This window comes from Delphinus delphis, chromosome 5 (genome assembly GCF_949987515.2).
Source record: "Delphinus delphis chromosome 5, mDelDel1.2, whole genome shotgun sequence".
Classification (NCBI taxonomy): domain Eukaryota; kingdom Metazoa; phylum Chordata; class Mammalia; order Artiodactyla; family Delphinidae; genus Delphinus; species Delphinus delphis.
In genome coordinates this window covers 135,523,136-135,543,047 of record NC_082687.1, presented here as the reverse complement: position 1 = coordinate 135,543,047, position 19,912 = coordinate 135,523,136, and the positions used below count along the sequence as shown (strand labels likewise).

The window sequence follows — 19,912 nt, the reverse complement described above, 5'->3', positions numbered from 1 at the left end:
AAATTCCGCCTTTTGTACTTTGGTCAAGAATTTGGGGTTTCAACCCATCACGAACATGCATTTTAAATACACCATTGAGCTCATCTCCCTGTGCTATGTGGCCGCTTCCCACCAGCTATCTATTTTACATTTGGTAGTGTATATATGTCCATGCCAGGTAGGATAGGGAGAGTGGGAGGGAGACGCAAGAGGGAGGGGATATATGTATATGTACAGCTGATTCACTTTGTTATAAAGTAGAAACTAACACACCATTGTAAAGCAATTATACTCCAATAAAGATGTTAAAAAAAAAAACACACCATCGCCTTCAGGTCCAGGGATCAGAGTCCACAAGACAGGGGGTGCCCGACATGGGCGACCCAGCCCGTCCCTGCATGGGACCTGGAGCCCCATGAGCTGCACTGAAATGGAGGCTGATGTGTGATTTTTCACTGATTGACGCACGTCTGTCATTGAAGCGGGCAGACCCCGCCCCAATCGCAGTCATTGATGAAGACCCCCGGGGCCGCAGATGAACAGAAGGACACTCAGAAGATGAAAGGCTTTACTTGCAGTCCTCTCTGTCTGGTTGTGTCGCTCGCTCCCCTACTGGAAAGCCACCCTCTCCAGGATAACGGGAGACGCCCCTCGGATAGCCAAGGTCTCCCGCCATCAGAGACTCACAGAGCAGACAGGGGATCTCACCTCCCAGCCCCTTCATGGGCTCTGATTCGGTCGTTCTGAAAAACACGTTCCCGCCTCTGCCTGGAAGGCCATTCCTGCCATCTCAGCACGGCCACTCATTTATTCATTCACTCATTCATTCATTCATTCATTCACTCTCTCACACACAGCCAGGCCCGGGCCTCAGTGCTGGGATACGTCTGCTGAAGGGGCGGATGCGTCATCCAGCTCAGGGTCTGGGGTGCAAATCCTCCGGGTCGCAGATGGTGCTGGAGTAGACAGAGGGAGGGAGCCCCTGATTCAGGAAGCTGTGAGCCCCGGCCCAGGCCTTGGTGGTCCCCCCGTGCGATGGGCAGAGACACTGTCTCTCCGACTGCCACTCGCCCCACCTGCACCCTGGCTGTGCAGAGCCTCAGCCTGGCCGTTCCACAGCCCAGATGAGTGGCGGGCCTGATGGGCCCGCCCCAGAGCCTTGCTTACTGCAGGTTCAAGGGGCACAGCAGCCCCTCCTGGGGCTGGGGCTGCCCTTCCCTGAGGAGCCTGGGGTGGGTCTCAAGCTTCCTGTTGGCACCTTGCAAGTTGTGGGCAAGTCTTCCCTCTCCTTGGGCTCCATAAAGTAGGGGTACTGACCTCTCAGGGTTGTCATGGTGATTAGAAGAGTTCAGGGCCTGGCCGGGGAGAAAGGGCCACCATAGCGACTGTGGATACGACGCACACAGTCCTGTCCTCCCCGCCTTTGTCTCCATGGCATCAGGGACACTTCCCCGGCCTTAGCTGCTGAGAGCTGGTGAGGCTATCCCCACGCTGATGGGTAAAAGGAAAACCAGACGCCAGCCGCTACCTGGCAATGGACTTGTAAAACATGTGATTTTATTTGGAATGATTCTTCTAACTCACATAAACCTTATTTTAGAGTTTTCTTAGATCAGCATACATTTAGTGATACCTGAAGAAGGTTCTAGTTTAATGGAGTAGACAGACACAATCACAATGTATACTTCTTTTTTTCCCCCTTATGTTAGTTGTATATGTGTCTCTCTCTCCCCCACTAAACTAGAACCTTCTTTAGGGACCAATAAAAGTCAATCATGATGCAAACTGTCCTCCTGTCCATCTATCCATCCACCCACCCATCCATCCTTCTATGTATTCATTAGCCATTTTGTTATCCATTCTTCCATTGGGCCATCTGACTATCCATCCTTTCAACCATCCAATTCTCCTCCCACCCATCCTCCCACCCATCCATCTACCCATCCATCCATCCATCCTTCCATCCATCCATCCATCCTTCCTTCCATCCATCCATCCTTCCTTCCATCCATCCATCCTTCCATCCAACCATCCTTCCATCCATCCATCCATCCATCCATCCATCCATCCATCCTTCCATCCATCCATCCATCCTTCCATCCATCCATCCTTCCATCCATCCATCCATCCTTCCATCCATCCATCCATCCTTCCATCCATCCATCCTTCCATCCATCCTTCCATCCATCCATCCATCCTTCCATCTATCCATCCATCCTTCCATCCTTCCATCCATCCATCCATCCTTCCATCCAACCATCCTTCCATCCATCCATCCATCCATCCATCCATCCATCCTTCCATCCATCCATCCTTCCATCCTTCCATCCATCCTTCCATCCATCCATCCATCCATCCTTCCATCCATCCATCCTTCCATCCATCCATCCTTCCTTCCTTCCATCCATCCATCCATCCTTCCATCCAACCATCCTTCCTTCCATCCATCCATCCATCCTTCCATCCATCATCCATCCACCTTTCATTAGTCAACGCATAACAAGTGCCCACTCTGGGCTATGCAGTCACCCCTCAGGGTGATGTGCCAGGTGAGCTGGCTTCCTGGAGGTACTGTGGCACTGCCCCCAGTGGATACACCATGGCCCCAGGCCCGTGACCATCAAGTTCTACCCTTGAAACTGGAGCGTCCTGCAGGCAGTGATGGCTCCTGACAGTAATGGCAACCTCTTACCTGCGCCCATGATGAGGCCGGGGGCGGTGTCCTTGGTGTGCACAGTGCCTGACACGTAGGGGTTGTCGGCCCAGCGCAGATGCAGGTGCAGGTGGCAGTCCGGCTGCGGAGGGGAGAGAGGGAGCCACGGTCAGCACTTGGGAGGGAGAAGTGACCTGAGAAAAGGTAAGGCCGAGGCTGAATCCACCCCTGTGGCTTTTTGGCCGTGAAGGTAGGGTCAGGAGTGCTTCAGAGGGGTCGGGGGAGGGCAGAAGGAGGCTTGGAGGCTGGCGGCCAGGTGGGCTTCTCCAGTGGAGGGTTCTCCCAGCCTGGGTGCTGGAGGGTGGGCTCCCCAACGTGGCTCCTGAGTGCGGAGCTGGGCTGCAGAACGGGACTCCGGGAGGGAGACTGCACGGTCCATGCCCACGTTCATTCATTCATTCATTCATCCGCCCAGAACATTTACTGGGGGCCTCTTAGGTGACCACGGTAGCCTGGGCATCGGGCGACAGCTGCGGGACACCCCGTAAGCCCTGCGCCCTATGGGAGAGTCAGGGGGTAAGGTAGGCACGCTAGAGCCCAGTTTACTCACGAGCATCAGTGCAACCCTGACGCAGCCCCGGCTGGTGCCCTGGCTGGAGGGGCAGAGACACTGGTTGTAATAAGACATCCAACGGCAACTCACGTTGCTGTTCCGCTGCCTCTGGGCCGGCACCAGTACTTTACCAGCAACTTGCCAGGGCAGTGGTGGGGCTGGGACCACAGCTGAGGCTGCCTGGTTCCAAAGTCCATGCTCTGAGCCCCGTGGCCGGTCTGGTACTTCCAGGCAAACTGGGCCAGCAGCCCCCAGAACGAGGAAGCACCAGCTGTTTCCTGCCCGGTGCTGCCACACCCCTCATCTGTCTCCACCCCAGCTGCCTGCAGCCCCACCCTCTGTTGAGATGGCAGAGGCCACAGCCAGCTCCCCTGGCTGGGGCTGGGGGATCCTGGGGGAACAGACGAGCTGAGAATGATGTGTCCTCTGGACTGACCTTCCCGAGTCTCCTCTCCCCTGGCCTCGGTGACTCAAGGCCACAATCCCTCTGTCACATCCACAACAGACCACAAGGGCACGGGACAAGGCCCAAGGTCTCCGCACAGCTCCCTCCAGGCCACCGGACACGGCACCGGGCAGTGACCTGCCAGCCATTAGCCGGGGCTGCCTGTCGCCCACACCTCCCGGGTCATTGCAGAGCTCCACTGTCATTGCTGTATTCTACTGTCTACCGAAATCCATCCGAGAGATGTTTTTTCTCTACAGTTTATGTTTCTTTCACACTTGCTTCTGGTCCGTGAACTGAGTATGTTTTACACAGATTATCTGAAGTTAAAAATGGAACCGATCAGTACGTTCGATGTGGATCTGGGTCAGACGCCACCAGGGCCCGATCCAGTGGGCGATGGGCTCTATTTGTCCGCACCAGAGTTTTAAAAAAATGTATTTGTTGCATCACATGCTGTACGGCTCCACTGACAGGAAATGTCTAGTGCAGGGAAATCTATAGAGGCAGGAAGTGGATGAGTGGTTGCTCAGGGCAGGGGGTGGGATGGGAGATGGGGGGTGGTGACGAGAGGGTACAGGGTTTCCTTCTGAGGGGATGAAAATGGTCCAAAATGGACTACGGTGCTGGTTGCACAGCTCGCGAAGATACTAGAAACCACTGAATTGCACACCTAAATGGGTGAATTGTATGGGACGTGACTGGTACCTCAGTCAAGCTACCAAAAACAAACAAAATAAGAGGGGGCAAAATGAGCTGAAAGAGGCCCCTTCTGAAGCAGACTTGGTTGGGCTAGAGACCCTCCCCGGGGCAGCCGGGAGCCCCAGGCTGAAGATGGCAGGGCCCCGTGGCGGGGGGAGCCCGGTCACGGAATCACCGCGGAGGAGAGTCCCCATCCAGGAACACCTAGATTGAACGGGACAAACTTGACCCCCTGTGGAAGGTTAAGCTGTCCCCCCTTCTGGATTTCTCTTGGTCTCTTACAGCTGACAAGCAGGTTGGTGACCTAATACCTGTGGTGACACCCTTCGGCCCCCTCGCCCATCCAACCACCAGGCAGTAACGGGGAGGGCGTGTCCAGGGGGAGGGCCGCCCATGACCTCTCTGAGCAGGGCCAAGTCCTACTACCTGCAGAAGGAAGCTCTACGTCAGGAGGAACAGGACCCTCGGCAGGGACGTGGCCCGCCCTCCTGTGTCCCACTGGCATGCTCCCGGGCTGAGAAGGTCCGGCCCAGGCATGGCCCCGCTCTGGTGCCCCAGAGGTCCCGGGGGGCCAGGCGGGGCCTGGAGTGGCCAAGCTTCTGGGCTGGTCTCCCCAGGCCGCAACCGGCCTTTTCCACATTCCCTGATGCGCTGTGCACACAATATCCCTGTCTCTGCGTGCAGTGAACAGAGGAAGTCTGAGGCCGTGGCTCATAGAACCTGGCTGCCCCTCCCGCTCCCCAGCCCACTGCTGCTCTGTCCTGACTGCCGGTCGCCTGTTGGAGCTAGAAGTGGATTCCCTGCGGTCGGCAGTGGCCCACAGACAGAGCTGCAGTCCCCTTTGGCGCCGTGGAGGGCCACACAGATGCCTTCCAGCCGGTCCTGGAGCTGTAGCGGGTGCTCTGCTGGCATCTGACAAGCGGACGCAAGGCCCAGCCCACTGAGCTGAGCTGATAAAGGGCTTGGAAGGCCAGGCAGGGCTGGAGAGGCCGACCCCCAGGGCGCTGGGCACCTGCACACGTGACGGGATGGGAAGCATCGTGTGCCAGGCTGCTCTCGGGGTGTACAGTCAGACACGGCAGGGTCCCCCGAGGACACCCAGGCCAAGGGTGGGAAGACCTCAAGGACAGGCTGGCGCCCGGGGAGTCGGTGCTGAATGCCTCGTCCTGGTGGGGTGGCCCGGGTACCTGCAGCGCTTGGGTGGATGTGACGTGGACCGAGCTGGGAGGCCCACACCGTCCCAAGGCTCCCCCTTCTCGGCCCCTCTACATGCAGGGGCCGGCTGGTGCACTCAAGAGGCGTGTGGCAAAGCCTGCCGGAGGGCTGGAGGGCCACACCGCCAGCCGCCCCTGCCGGACGCCCCACTGCTCGGCTCAGCCCGGAGGCTGAGAAGCATTACCACGGGCAGCAACACGAATGGGTTTTCCTTCTGAGCCCAGATGTCAACAGATGCAAAACCGTCTTCCAAGGGCCATTTCTCATCCTAAAACAGGTCTGATCCACACTCATCTATTCCCTGTCACTGGGAAGAAATCTCCCCAGCCAGAGAGCTGGTCAAATGGCCCGGGAAAACCTTCACGACCCAGAGTTAAGAGAAAAATGGAAGACTCAGAAATCACACACGTGTCAGGATCCCACAGAGGACTTTTGAACGTGACTGTGAGCCGAAGGATGGACCAGAAAAATGCCCGAGGACCATTACTTCTGGGTGACGCGGTTACAGGTGTAACTTATACCCCTTTCTGTACATTTCTGCTTTTTCCAAGTATTTGGCAATAAGCAGGAATCACATTTCTGATGAGAAATAAACCCTCAAGTGTAGCTTGCCCTGTGCAGTTGGAGGCCGCGTGGCTGAGTGGACACAGAGAAGAAACCCAGGAGAAGGGCCACGCTGGCCCAGCCGGCACGCCCCCACCCGCGGCTGCCAGGTCTGCGCACACGGCGTGCTGGGCCTCGGAGCCAAGGCTGGGATCGATTTCTGGCTTTTGTGCCCAGCTGGCTGTCCCGATACTTGTCCTCTGTCCACTGTGCTCGTCGGGCTCTCTGCGTGCCTGCCTGCAGCCACGCACTTACCAGCTGACCCCTACTTTTATTATTTCAAGGCCGGGACATAAATCTTGAAAGGTTATCTCCTCGCTGAGCTGCATAATTGGAGACAAGAATCTATTCTTAGCGAGAACTTGCTCTGACAGATTAACATGGCTTAACTTTGTCGATGATGATACAAAAATCAGCCCTTTCACAGCAATTTTTTTCTCAGAAGGGCTTTTACAAGGGGCAGGTGATTAATTCTCCCCGGTGGTCGACAGGTGTTATTATCCCGTTATAAGCGGGAGGGGGGCCTGCGTAGCGGCCGAGCGCAGGCCCCTGGTCGGTGAGGTCAGGGCGCGAGGGACTGACACTGCCCAGGCCGAGGCTCTGCCCGGAGAGCACAGAGCTCCACCCCGGCCCTGGCGGGTGGTCAGTGGCTGTCCAGGCAGGGTGCCTACCATCTTCAGGGGCCCTGCAGAGATCCAGGCAGATCCCAGGAGGGCGGGATTGTTTGCTGTTTAGTGTGCTGATATATTCCCAACACCCAGAACAGTGCCTTGCACATAGTAGGTCCCCTTACGTGTTTGTTGAATGACTATCCCTGTGAAATAGGCACTGTTATCCTTTCAGTTACAGAGGCACAGCAATGGATGGGGGTCCTTGACTGTGAGGGCCTTCCGGTTGAAGCCAGGGGGAAATAGAAGTAAGTGTGCCCAGTGAAGCCTTCTCAGTGGAGGGGACATCTAGACAGGGTTTTCACGTGTCAGTAGGAGTTTACTGAATAAGAAGAAAAGGGCATTCCAGCCCTCTCCACCCCCAAGGCAGTGAAGACACTGGGGCAGCCTATACTCCTATTCATGTAGAAAGGCACCCTTGGAATAGCTGGACTGGCTTAGGGCTCATGACATTTGGGCTGTGTCCTGGCTCCCCCTCACTTATCCAGCCCCCCCACTTCCACAGAGTGTACTTCCTGGCCCTTGACATTGGCCAACAGGGCTTAACAGATGCACAAGCAGGCTTGCAGTGTTCTTGCAATGTTTCTGCTCACTCTCTTGCACCTCTGCTGTTGCCTGAGAACGTGCATGGGCTGGTCCCAGAAGGAGGATACTAGATCCCTTCCTAAATCGACCAACCCCCAGGTGCATGAACGAGCCCAGCCTCTCACAGATCTCGAGAAGAGTGATTGCTGTTTGGGGCGGCTTGTTACACAGCACTGTTGTGGCAGGAGCTGACTGATACACTCCCCTCTCTGACTTCCAGTTAACTCTTCTGTAAAGCAAGGAGTTCCATGTGGCCCTCTCCACCACACCCAGAGAAATAGGTGGTTCATGTCTCCCAGATGGTCCTTCTCAGACATCAGCATCTCTGACCCCTGGGTCCTGAGGTAACGTCTAGTGCCCACCCCGGGGAAGGTGTATGCAGTGAGCAGGGCACTTACAGGCTTGCAGTTGGTTGGTTTCCCGTTCATGTCCGTGCTGGGAGGCCTCAGGTAATCCCAGTCTCGGCCCTTGCTGTAGGTTATAAGCGTCACCACCTTCCCGTCGACTTTTTGGTTCGCCAGAAAGACTCCTTTCACCCCTCGGACCTGGGACAGAAGTACAGGAAGGATGGCAAAAGCCTGCCCAGCCCCTTGCTAAGAGCTCTGTGTGCACGGCCTCACTTCACCCCAAGAACAGCCCAGAGCTGAAGCTGGCTATACACCCTGGAGGCAAGTGGGTCTGCGGGGGAAAAGGGACCAGAGACGCTGGCCTGAGCTTTGACTGGGAGCAGGTACTGTCTGACCCCAAATTCCGAGTGCATTTCACAACACTGAGCTGTCCTCCCAGGTCCAGACCCTGGCTGTCGGACGGCAAGCAGAGCCCTGGTCCCCGAGGTGCCTGTGCATTTCGGTCACGCTGTCTTTAGCCGGAGCTCCTGATTCAGAGCCCTAGCCCCTCGCCTCCCTCCCAGTGGACCCACAGGGCCTGGACCCATGGAGTCGCTCTGGGCTTTCATCCGGGGACTGCCTCAGCTCAGCCCCACACGCAGATGCCACACGCAGATGCCAGACTGTGAGGACAGAGTCTGTGCCGGCCCCAGCCTGCCCTGGATGGGGCTCGAAGTTCCCTGTGCCCCCTTTCTCAGGGTTTCTTGAGGGGCCCAGGGCAGTGACCACACACATCCCATCATCGGTTACTGAGTTCGCGCACAAGAAAGGGTCAGCTATCAGCAATTCCCAATTGTTCAACCTCCTGGTTCCACAGAAATGAACTTTTTCGGCAAGTTCCTTGGGCACGGAAGACTTGGACCCAGTCACCGAGGCCCGCTGGTGCGGCCGGAGCTCCTCGGAGCCCCCGTGAGCCCGAAGCAGCTTTTGCTGCTCTGTAAAGAGCAGGAAGCCAAGGCAGCTGAGGCTGCGTTGTGGGATTCACCTGAAGTTCCACGGCCAAGTGGGATGCTTAGGGTGAGAGTCATAATATACAGTTGTTAAGTGCCTTCTACGTGGCGGGCGAGGGAGTTAATGTACCGTCTCATTAAATTCTCAGACCCCAGGAGGTTGGTGCTTTCCTAAGCCTCAATGCCAAGTGTCTGACAGGTGGGGAGCAGGCCAGGGCGGATCCCAGAGGTTCGGACGCTCAGTGAACTGTGTATGAACCTCCCGTGGCCGCTACAACAGGTAACAGGCAGAGGGGCTTAAACTACACACGTTGATCACGCTACAGCTCTGGAGGCCGGAAGTCCAACGCGGGTCCCATCGGGCTGAAAGCAACTGGAGTCTCCGGGGGAGACGCGTGTCCTTGTCTTTCCCCGTGTCTGGGGTGCTGGGGTGCTTGGTTTGTGGCCCCTCCTGCTTCTTCAAAGCCAGCGGTACAGCATCTCCCTGGCCATTCTTCCACGATTCTGTGTGTTTTTCTGCCCTTCCTTCCACATGTGAGGACCCTAGAGATTGCAGTGGGCCCCATGGAGAATTCTGGAAAATCTTCCCATCTGCCGATTGCTATAACCTCAATCCCCCTTTGCCTGTGTCTTCTGCTAGGATGCTTCTCTCTGGGCTGGAAACCAGGGGTCTGGCCCTCACCTCCACAGACGAGGACTAGGGGATGGTCCTTCTGGGGGACAGCCCCAGGGGCAGGAGGACCGCAGCCCCTCCTCTCACTCATGGTGACATCACTCTGTCTCTGGCTCACCTGCGGCATCCCCACGGGGCGGGCATCTGGCCTGCTGGGTGCTGAGTCTAGATGCCTCCCCTCATGTCCTAGGGGCAGACACGTTGCTGATTTGCCCAGTGATGGCTTGCTTTATTTGGAAAGCGCTCTTTTATATCCCGACTGGTCTCCGTGAAAACACTCAGCAGTAAATAACACGGACCCTCCCATCCCAGAAGAGGTAGCAACAGGCCGCGTTTCCCTGGGGAGCACTGGCTTCCGGCATGGATGTGCCCACGTCACATAACCGCCCCCGTCGTGGCTGTGCTCGCTTCCTGGGGGCTGCCGTGACAAAAGCGTCACAAACTGGTGGCGGGGGGCGGGGGGGGGGGCTTAAAACAACAGAAATTTGTTCTCTCACAGTCTGGAGGTCAGAGGTCCAAAACCAAGGCGTTGGCAGGGCTGCCCTCCCTCTGGTCTCTCAGGGAGGATCCTTCCTCGTGTCTTCCAGCTTCAAGGGGTTGCAGGTGTTCCTGGGCTGTGGCCACATCACCCCACTCTCTGCTCCGTCTCACAGGGCCCTCTTTCCTGTGTGTCTGCGTCTCCTCTTCTGATCCTTACCAGGACGCTTGTCATTGGTTTAGGGTCCAGCATGAGCTCATCTCAAGATCCTTCAGTTAATGACAGCTGCAAAGATCCTTCTTTCAAATAAACTCATGGTCACAGGTTCCAGGGATTCGCTGTGGCTGTAGCTTTCGGGGGCCCCCGTTCAGCCCACTGCAGTGACCGTCTCCCAGCTGTGGCCAGGGTTCCTCAGGGTCAGGGCACGAGACTGGAAGCCCCCTCAACCCCCTTCCTAACGCAAGCTCCAACACAAAGAGGCCCTCAGAAAAGGGGTGCCACCTTGTCTGGAACCAGGACTCATCCTGCAGAGGTCAGAGCTCACAGGCCCTTAAAAGCCCAGGCCTCTCGGGTCAGTATTTGCCTGTGACGTCTGGGATAAGACATTTCTCCTGGATCTGACATCGGATGAACGATAACCATGACAGTAATGGAATTGGGGCATGTGTAGAACCTCTAGGCCAGGCCCTTCCCATGCACTATCTCGAATCCACAGAAAAGGCACCTGCAGTGAAAACTGTCGAGAGCCTGCCGAGCACCGAGTTGGCACCAGGTGCTACTGTATGTGTTTAACGGAAACGGAGGCCTCGAATTCACACAGCAACCCTCTGAGGAAGGTACTACTGTCGTCCTCATTTCACAATGGGGACACTGAAGCACAGAGTGGTTAAGTAATGTGCCTAAGGTCACACAGCAAACACATACCAGAACTGGGATTTGAACCCCAGCAGTGGGGCTCCGGAGTTGTGCTTGTAACCACTACCTGTGATCCCCATTAAGTGGATTTCAGAGAAGCACAGTCACTTGCGAGGGGGCCCAGCTTTGGATCTGACCACTGTGAACTCCCTCCCATCCCCACGGCCTCTCACTGCCTGGTCTTTGGCGTGAATCACTGTTCCCTGGCTCCTCAGCTGGCTAACTTCTGCTCAGCCTCAATTCGGTCTGCACCCCTTCCTCCAGGAAGTACTCCCTGACTTCCTCATGGTGTCTTCTAGAGGCTGACACACCAGGTGGGAGCTGGTCTTCCTGTAGAGTCCGGAGCCCTGTGAGAGGTGGTCTGCTCCTCCCTGTGTCCCGGGGGTAGGGCCTGGAGCCTGGTGTGCGGTACAGGGGGTACCGGGTATCCGCAGTGGGCCTTGGACGTTCCCGCCCGAGGTGCCCTCCTTACGTGTCGATTACACGCCTGTCCTGTGCGTAACTTTCAGCAAGCAGCAGTGAGCCCCAGGCTGTCCAGCTCGGGAAGTAAACCCTGACAAATGGGCTCTCATTGTAAACAAATGATTACATTCATTACTCCCTCGGTTCTGCTCAGCTGTTGACAACTCAAGGAGGAAGGCTGCAGCCCTGGCTCTGTCCAGGAGGACGCCTCCCACCCGGGTTGACACGCACTGATGCCCAAGGCTCAGCTCGCCACCCACGGGACACCCTCCCCAGCTCCGCAGGGACAGCAGAGCCTGGCAGGACCGCAACTGGCGTTTACTACGAGAACACACGGCCCCTGCAGGTAAGCCCACTGGCTGGGGGCTCCCTGAGGGCAGGGCATGAGGGAGGAATTTAAGGGTGAATGACCTACCGAGGGAATGCTGGCCAGGAGGATGGATGGAGCTTGGACCGACAGACCTGGGCCACTTCTGGTTTTTCGCTGACTTCTGGTCTACCTGGGCAGGTGGCTTGCCCTGTCTGAGCCTCGGGTTCCTTACCTGTAAAGCGGCTGAGGGACCCCCTCCCCGGCTCTGGTGTGGACAAGAACAGAGGAGGTGACCGTGAAAGGCCAGGTCCAGGCTGGGCCCACCGTGGGTGAGGGATTGACATTCACGGAATCCAAGTACAGGACGGTGCGTGGGTGTTTTCTCGCGGGAGGGAGCCCGGCGTGGGAGCCGGAAGCCCCAGTTCGGAGCCTCTGATCCGCCCCTCGGTGTCACGTGACAAGAGCAAGCGGCTTAAATGGGACACAGATAGGGGTGGGGCCCCAGGGAGGGCACAGGGAGGTCTGAGGACTGCAGGCGGGGAGGCCTCAACCCCCAGCCTCAGAGAGAGGAGCTGCAGGGCCAAGCGAGAGACAGAGGGAGCAAGAGACAGCCAGACGGACATGGGATACACAGAGGGGAGGGACAAGGAGACCAGGGCTGGGGCCGGGGAGGCCGCGAGGCCGGAGATGGACAGGGGAGGGTCCCAGCTTCTGTCACCTGCCTGTTTCATGCAGTGGCGTTCAGGGCAGGAGCCCTGAACAGATAACAGATGGTGATCGAGTCGATGATGGGGACCACAACCTGAACCCCAACTCAGCAGAATGTTATCCCCCCCAAATTCCATTCTTCTCATTAGCAGACCTGTATCACACGGTGCTCCATTACTGTTACTTGAATTTCATCAGAAAGAGCAAGTTTTCTCTCCTGTTCTAAAAGTACCCGCGTAGTACCCTTTTGACCGGCGAAGCCTAAAATATTTGCCCCTTGACAGAATTTTGGCAGGTCCCCGGGTTGGAGCAGTGGAGGTGGGGAGGGGAGGGAAGCCGGGGGAGGGGGGGGAAGCCGGGACAGGGGTGCCACCTGGCCCACCACAGCCCGCACTGAGGGTCCCACCTCGAGGATGTCGATGACCACGCTCTCCTCCGCCTGCCGCGAGCTGCGCACGTCCCCCAGCACCAGCGAGTAGCGTACGCCGCGCGGGTCCGACTGGTAGAGGTTGTAGGTGTCGGTCTGGTACCACTCCTGCACGGCCACGAACACCTGGCTCTCGTCTGTGCTGATGACCTGCAGATCCTGGGGACGGCGGGGGAGCCGGGGTCAGAGGCGGGCTGGGGGCCCACATGGGAGAGGGAAGCTGGCCTGGGGGGGAGGGGGAATGGGGGGAGGGGTGAGCAGGCCTGGGGGGTGGGGCAGGCCTCAGGCCTGGCGGGGGTGAGGGGCTTGGCCACACCCCTCTTGGAGTCAGGCTGACCTAGATTCTCATCCTGGCTCTGCCCTCTCAGCTCTATGACCTTGGCCAAGTCCCTTTACCTCCCTGGGCCTCCGTTTTCTCACCTCCGAAATGGGGATGACGTTCCCACCCTCTATACTGGGTGGGGCGCAGTGACACCTCCTCCCATCTGCCCCTGCAGCGAGGAGGGGGAGCTTTGCTCCACGCACCCCCAGACCGTCAGAATGCAGCCCAGACCATCACCTCTGGGAGGCGCGGAGGCGTCTCCTCCCGGGCCCCTCCCCCTCCCATCCCGAGGATCAAGCCCGTCATCTGTCCGTTCATTCATTCAACACGTATTCATTAAGAGCCTACTGTGTGCCAGGCACTGTTCTAGGCCCAGGGCTACACCAGGGAGCCCCGCTGGCCTCTGCCCTCTGGGAACGTACACTGGTGGGAGGGATGGATTAATTCACTCCAGACTCACGCCCAGGACTGCATCACCGGCCTGCTACGGGAGCTGCCCTTTGCCCACAGCTCCCCCTGGCCAGGCCACTGTCACCCCTGGCCCCCGCCAGGCACACAGCCAACAAGGCCCCCTCCCCCAGGGCACTGGGCTGCCCAGGGCCCTATGGGAGCCGAGGGCGGGCGCCTGGCCAGTAGGCAGGAAGGGGGCTGGCCTGAGCAGCCAAGGCCAAGGCCCCGAGCCTGGGGTCCACCTGGACCAGAAGGTCGGGCAGCTCCTGAGTGGGCCGGGCAGCCGTCCGGGGTGTCAGCGCCAGATTTTACAATTCAGAATTAAAAAAAAAAAAATGAATAAAAAGGAAGAAGAAGAAACCCAGGGCTAACCCTAGTTTCTCGTTTTCCTTTTCATTCCCAGCCGGCACCAACTACTGCATGGGAGGCGCGTGAAAAGGCATCCGAACAGGCCCATTTCAAAGCCATAAGGAGCTCTTCTGCAGCCCCTACTGTTTGCCTTCTATCACTCCGAGACTTTTATTGCCCCTCTGGCAGTAGAGCTGCCAAGATCCAGGAGCTGAGGATGGATGGCGGAGGGAGGGGGCTGGCTACCACCCTCCGTCCCGCCCACTGCAGGTGACGCAGTTTGGGGGTACACTTCCTTTTGCATTTCTCACCTGATGTTAGGGCACAGAGACAGGAAATGTTTCTCTTTCTCTAATAGCAGATGGGGTCCCTATTCTGTGCAGCCAAGCAAGACCTTCGATCGTGAGAAGAAGAGGCCGCCTGGGCAGGGCACAGGCTGGTGAAGGCCCCTTCCCCTCCTGCCTGCGCCCACCCACCCCCCCGAGCCGTGCAGCCAAAAGAAGGGGCTTTGCAGAAAAGGGAGGCAGTGCCGTGAAACACCTGCGATGCACCTCCCAACCAGGGAGAACCCTGCGGCACGAGCGGGGCGTTGGTCCGTGGCTGTAAATCTAACACACGGACATGGGTGGACCAAGCAGCTCACAGCCAGGGAGGGGTTACAGAGTCAGGGGTCACAGGCCTGGCGGTCCCAATCTGTGAAATGGGACAGTAGGGTGGTAGGGCGTCTGAGGGACGCCTGTGAAACCGGGGAAGTGAGGTCATCTCTGCTTCTCTCGCCCACCTCCCCTCCTACTTCTCCATGCTCGGCCCCAGGCCAGGCTGCACTGTGTCCACTGGGAAACTGGTCATTCTGCAGCCTCAGCAGGAAAAAGCCTTCCATCGGCCCGAGTTTCTGAGCTCATGCAGTGCCCGGCATTAATCACACGAGAAGCAATCGGTATTTACTGTTATTGTATTAATTCCGACTTTGCCGCCCCTGCCCCTGGGTAAATGTTTACTGTAATCCGGGAAACAAAGAAAAATGTGTAAAGGAGAGAAAGCTTCCTGTAGTGCTACCCCTAGAGAGACCTGACATTAACATTTAAAAATGTTTACTTCTGGGCTTTTTCCCAAGTGGGATTCATATAGTTTTTCACGTATGGTTTGCAGCTTTGCTCTTTCCCATTATATGGGGAGCATTTTCCTCTGTCGTTAGCATTATTTATAAACAGCACTTTTATGACTGCATGGTATTCCCTTTTGTGGATGTACCGTATTTCATTGAATATTTCCCCACTGGTGAGCTTTTAGCATCTCCAGCATTAAGTGCAAGACAGTCATAAACATTCCCAGACATAGATCTCTGCGTCTCTGTATTTCCTCATCACAAATCTAAGAAGGGAAATTGCTGCATCGGAGAGCAGGAACATTTTTAAAGCTCTTGTTACGTGTTGTTCAATCATCGTCCTGAGCGTATACGTTCCTTCCCCACCAGCAGGGCTAGAGGGCGCTCATTTAACTTCATGCATTGAAACAGGCTTTTGAAAATCTTTGCTGATTAGAGAGTGATAAATAATATGCAATTTTTTTTCTTAAATTTGCCTTTACATTATTCTTTTTGTAAAATTAGAAAAAGAGACGTTTGTTGACTCCATTTTTAAACAAAAGACATTAAAAGAATTACACATATGTATATGTGTTTGCATGTATGTATAGCTATATGGCCTAGAGAAATATGTGGAAACACCAGAGTTGCCAATGTTTGTAGAAGTAGGTTTGATTGTAAGTAATAGAAACTGGGGAAAAAAGTGACTCAGATGAGATAGAAACTCATTTCTCACGAATGTAAAAGAGGTCCAGAGATAGACATTCCAGGATGGAAGCTGGAATCACCAGGGACAGAGGCTCCTTCTGGGTCACCATTCTACTGTCCCATGATATGGCCCTTGTCCTCATGGTTCAAGATGATTGCTAGAGCTCTAGTCATCTTGTCAACATGCAAGGCAACAGGAGGGAGGCAGGAAAGAAGGAGAGAAAGGCTTGCCTTTAAAGGAGAACTCTGAGAAGTCTCCCAGATGTGACAATTCCACTTAATCTCACTGACCAGATTCTAGAAACAACCACATGTAGCTGCAAGGGAAGCTGGGAGATATAGTCCTAGCTGGGAAGCAATGTACCAGCCAAAATCTGGGGTTTGTTAAACTAAGATGAAGAAGAAAAAGGAACATTGAGATGTCTCTAAGAGTTCCTACAACAGTTACGCTGAGGAATGAAGATGTGAGATTGGAAAGGAGGAACGGAGAGGTAAGCGGGTAGAAATGGTATATATTTGCATTATGCCATTAGTTGTAGTGAAAACATTTTAAAGAAGTAACTTTGGAAAGTTTAAAAACATTCTTAGCAAGCATGATAGGGGAAATTTCCCCATAGATTTTTACATAAAATCCAGGGAACGGCCGAATGAACGAACACCTTCACCAAATTCTTTCTTTGTCTTTCTACAGTTTGATTATGATGTGTCTTGGTGTGGAACTCTTAGTGTTTATACTACTTGGAGCTCACCAAGCTTTTAAAGATATCTGCAGTCATGTCTTTCATCAATTTCAAGGAAGTGTTGGGCCACTATTTTTTTAAATAGTTTTTCTGCCCCTTTCTCTCTCTCCTCTCCTTCTGGGACACGCGTTATGGAATGTGTGTATTGGTCCACTTGATGGTGTCCCACAGGTCTCTTAGATGGTGTTCACTTTTCTTCAATCTTTTTTCTTTCTGTTCCTCAGATTTCGTAATTTCAGTCGTCTTATCTTCAGGTTCTCTGACGCTTTCTTCTGTCTGCTCACATCTGTTTTGGGATCTCTCTAGTGGAGTTTCCATTTCAATTATTGTTCCTTTTAGCTCCAGAATTTCTCTTTGGCTCCATTTGTGTGTTCTATCTATTTTTTTCGTACAGGCATACCTTGGCGATACCGTGGTTTCCGTTCCAGACCACCACAATAAAGCAACTATCACAATCAAGTGAGTCACACAGATTTTTTGGTTTCTCAGTGTATATCAAAGTGATGTTTACACTATACTGTAGTCGATTAAGTGTACGATGGCATTATATCTCACGAAATGTACACACCTTAGTTAAAAAACGCTAAAAAACGCTAACCATCATCTGAGCCTTCAGTGAGTCATAATCTTTTTGCTGGTGGGGGGTCTTGCCTCAATGTTGCTGGCTGCCCACTGATCAGGGTGGTGGGTGCTGAAGGTTGGGGTGCCTGTGGGAATTTCTTTAAAGAAGACAACAATTAAATTTGCTGCAACCACTCACCCTTCCTTTTATGAACACTTTCTCTGTGGCAGCAGTGCTGTTTGATAGCATTTTATCCACAGTAGAACTTCCTTCAAAATTGGAGTCAGTCCTCTCAAACCCTGCCACTGCTTTACCAGCTAAGTTTATGTAATATTCTGAATCCTTCGTTGTCATTTCAGGAATCTTCACAGCATCTAGACCAGGACTAGATTCCATCTCAAGAAAGCACTTTCTTTGCTCATCCATAAGTAGCACCTCCTCATTCCTTAAAGTTCTCTCATGAGGTTGCAGCAATTCAGTCCCATCTTCAGGCCCCATGTCCAATTCTAGTTCTCTTGCTCTTTCCACCACACCTGCAGTGACATTCTCCATGAAGTCTTGAGCCCCTCAAAGTCATCCATAAGGGTTGGAATCAACTTCTTCCAAACTCCTGTTGATATTGATACTTTGACCTCTTCCCAAGAATCACAAATATTCTTACTGGCATTTAGGATGGTGTATCCTTTCCAGAAGGTTTTCAATTGACTGCTCAAATCCGTCAGAGGAATCGCTGTCTATAGCAGCTATAGCCTTATGAAATGCATGTATTAAATCAGAAGACTTGAAAGTCAAAATTACCCCTTGATCCATGGGCTGCAGATTGGATATTGTGTTAGCAGACATGAAAACAACATTAATCTCATTGTATGTCTCCATTAGAGTTCTTGGGTGGACAGGTGCATTGTCAAATGAGCAGTAATATTTTGAAAGGAATCTTTTTCTGAGCAGTAGGTCTCAACAGTGGGCCTAAAATATGCAGTAAACCATGTCGTAAACAGATGTGCTGTCATTCAGGCTTTGTTCCATTTACAGAACACAGGCAGCATAGACTTAGCATAATTCTTAAGAGCTATAAGATTTGGGGCATGGTAAATGAGTACTGGCTTCAACTTAAAGCCACCAGCTGCATTAGCCCTTAACAAGAGAGTCAGCCTGTCCTTTGAAGCTTTGAAGCCGGGCACTGACTTCTCCTCTCTAGCTATGAAAGTCCTAGATGGTATCTTCTTCCAATAGCGGCTGTTGTCTACATTGAAAATCTGTTGTTCAGTGTAGCCACCTTCATTAATGATCTTAGCTGGAGCTTTGGATAACCTTCTGCAGCTTCTGCACCAGCACTTGCTGCTTCACCTCGCACTTTGATGTCATGAAGGTCGCTTCTTTCCTTAAACCTCGTGAACCGACCCCTGCTGGCTTCAAACTTTCTTCTGCAGCTTCCTCACCTCTCTCAGCCTTCATAGAATGAAGAGAGTTACAGCCTTGCTCTGATTAGGCTTTGGTTTAAGGGAATGTTGTGGCTGATTTGATCTTCTATCCAGACGACTCAGACTTTCTCCATATAAGCGATAAGGCTTTCTTATCACTTGTGTTTCCATTGGAGTAGCACTTTTAATTTCTTTCAAGAACTTTTCCTTTGCATTCACAACCTGGCTGTTTGGTGCAAGAGGTCTAGCTTTTGGCCTGTCTTGGCTTTCAACAAGCCTTCCTCACTAAGCGTCATCATTTCTAGGTTTTAATACAAAATGAAACAAGTGTGATTTTTCCTTCCACTGGGACACTTAGAGGCCATTGTAAGGGCACTAATTGGCCTAATGTCAATGTTGCTGTATCTCAGGGAATAAGGAGGTCCAAGGAGAGGGAGAGAGATGAGGGAATGGTCGGTTGGAGGAGTAGTCAGAACACACACGACACTTATCAATTAAGTTGGCCCCAAACAATCATAGTAGTAACTTCAAAGATCACTGATCAGAGCTCACCATAACAAATATGGTAATCATGAAAAATTTGAAATATTGTGAGATTTACCAACTGTGACACAAAGTGAGCAAATGCTGTTGGGAAAATGGCACCAATAGACTTGCTCCACGCAGGGCTAGGGTTGCCGTAAACTTATAATTTGTGGGAAAAAAATACAATATCTGCAAGGCACAACAGAGTGAGGTATGCCTATAGATCTAATTTGTTTGTACTCTGTTTTCTTGACCTTCTCCACATTTCCTTTAGCTCTCTGAGCATCCTGAAGACAGTTGTATTAAAGTCTTTGTCTAGTAGATCTGCCATCTGGTCTCTCTCAGAGATAACTTCTGTTGGTATTTTCCCCTTTGAATGGATTGTACTTTCTTTCTTTGCCTTGTGGTTTCTTTGTTATTGATAACTGGATGTTGGAATCTAATAATGTGGTAACTCTGGAAATCAGATTCTCTCCCTTCCTCGGGGTTTGCTGTTTTTTTTAGTTTTTTATTTAGATTTTACGGCTGCAGGCTCTCTGCATGCCAGGGACCAGCCTGAGGTGTACACTGGAGTCCTCAGGTCTTTTCTGAGCCTGAGCTCTTTCCTGGGCATGCTTGGGGACTTTCTAAATTCCTCCATATGTGTGGTTGCTTTTGAATGTCCCAGTCCTTAAATGTTGGCTCCCAAAAGGAAAGGAAGGAAAATAAAGGTGGGGTGGCAGTGGAAACAGGTTCTGGCTGTAACTGAGCAGGACCCTGTGGGGACTTCCCGGGACAGACCCCTCCTCCATATGCTCCGCTTTCGCTCCTCTCTAAAGGACATAGGTAATAGTATCTGATGCACATTTTCTGAGTTGTTTTGCAGATGCTAATACCACCACCAAATGGGAGGAGTTAACTACTTGATCGTGAGCACGTTGCCCCAGAACTACTGGTGCCCAAGGATTAATAACGTTAATCCCTATGACACTGCCCTGTTA

At 53.5% G+C, this 19,912-nt stretch overlaps 1 protein-coding gene across 1 annotated transcript in view; it reads right to left on the bottom strand.

Moving 5' to 3' along the window:
* The window catches only part of SORCS2 (sortilin related VPS10 domain containing receptor 2), a 476,773-nt gene that overhangs the window by 44,907 nt on the left and 411,954 nt on the right, over window positions 1-19,912 (bottom strand). Inside the window, exons 9-11 of the mRNA XM_060011880.1 lie at window positions 12,752-12,931; window positions 7,862-8,008; window positions 2,672-2,774 (exon numbers count right to left, since the gene is read on the bottom strand). Of these exons, the coding sequence (XP_059867863.1) occupies window positions 2,672-2,774; window positions 7,862-8,008; window positions 12,752-12,931 (430 nt within the window). The remainder of the gene's footprint in view (window positions 1-2,671; window positions 2,775-7,861; window positions 8,009-12,751; window positions 12,932-19,912) is intronic.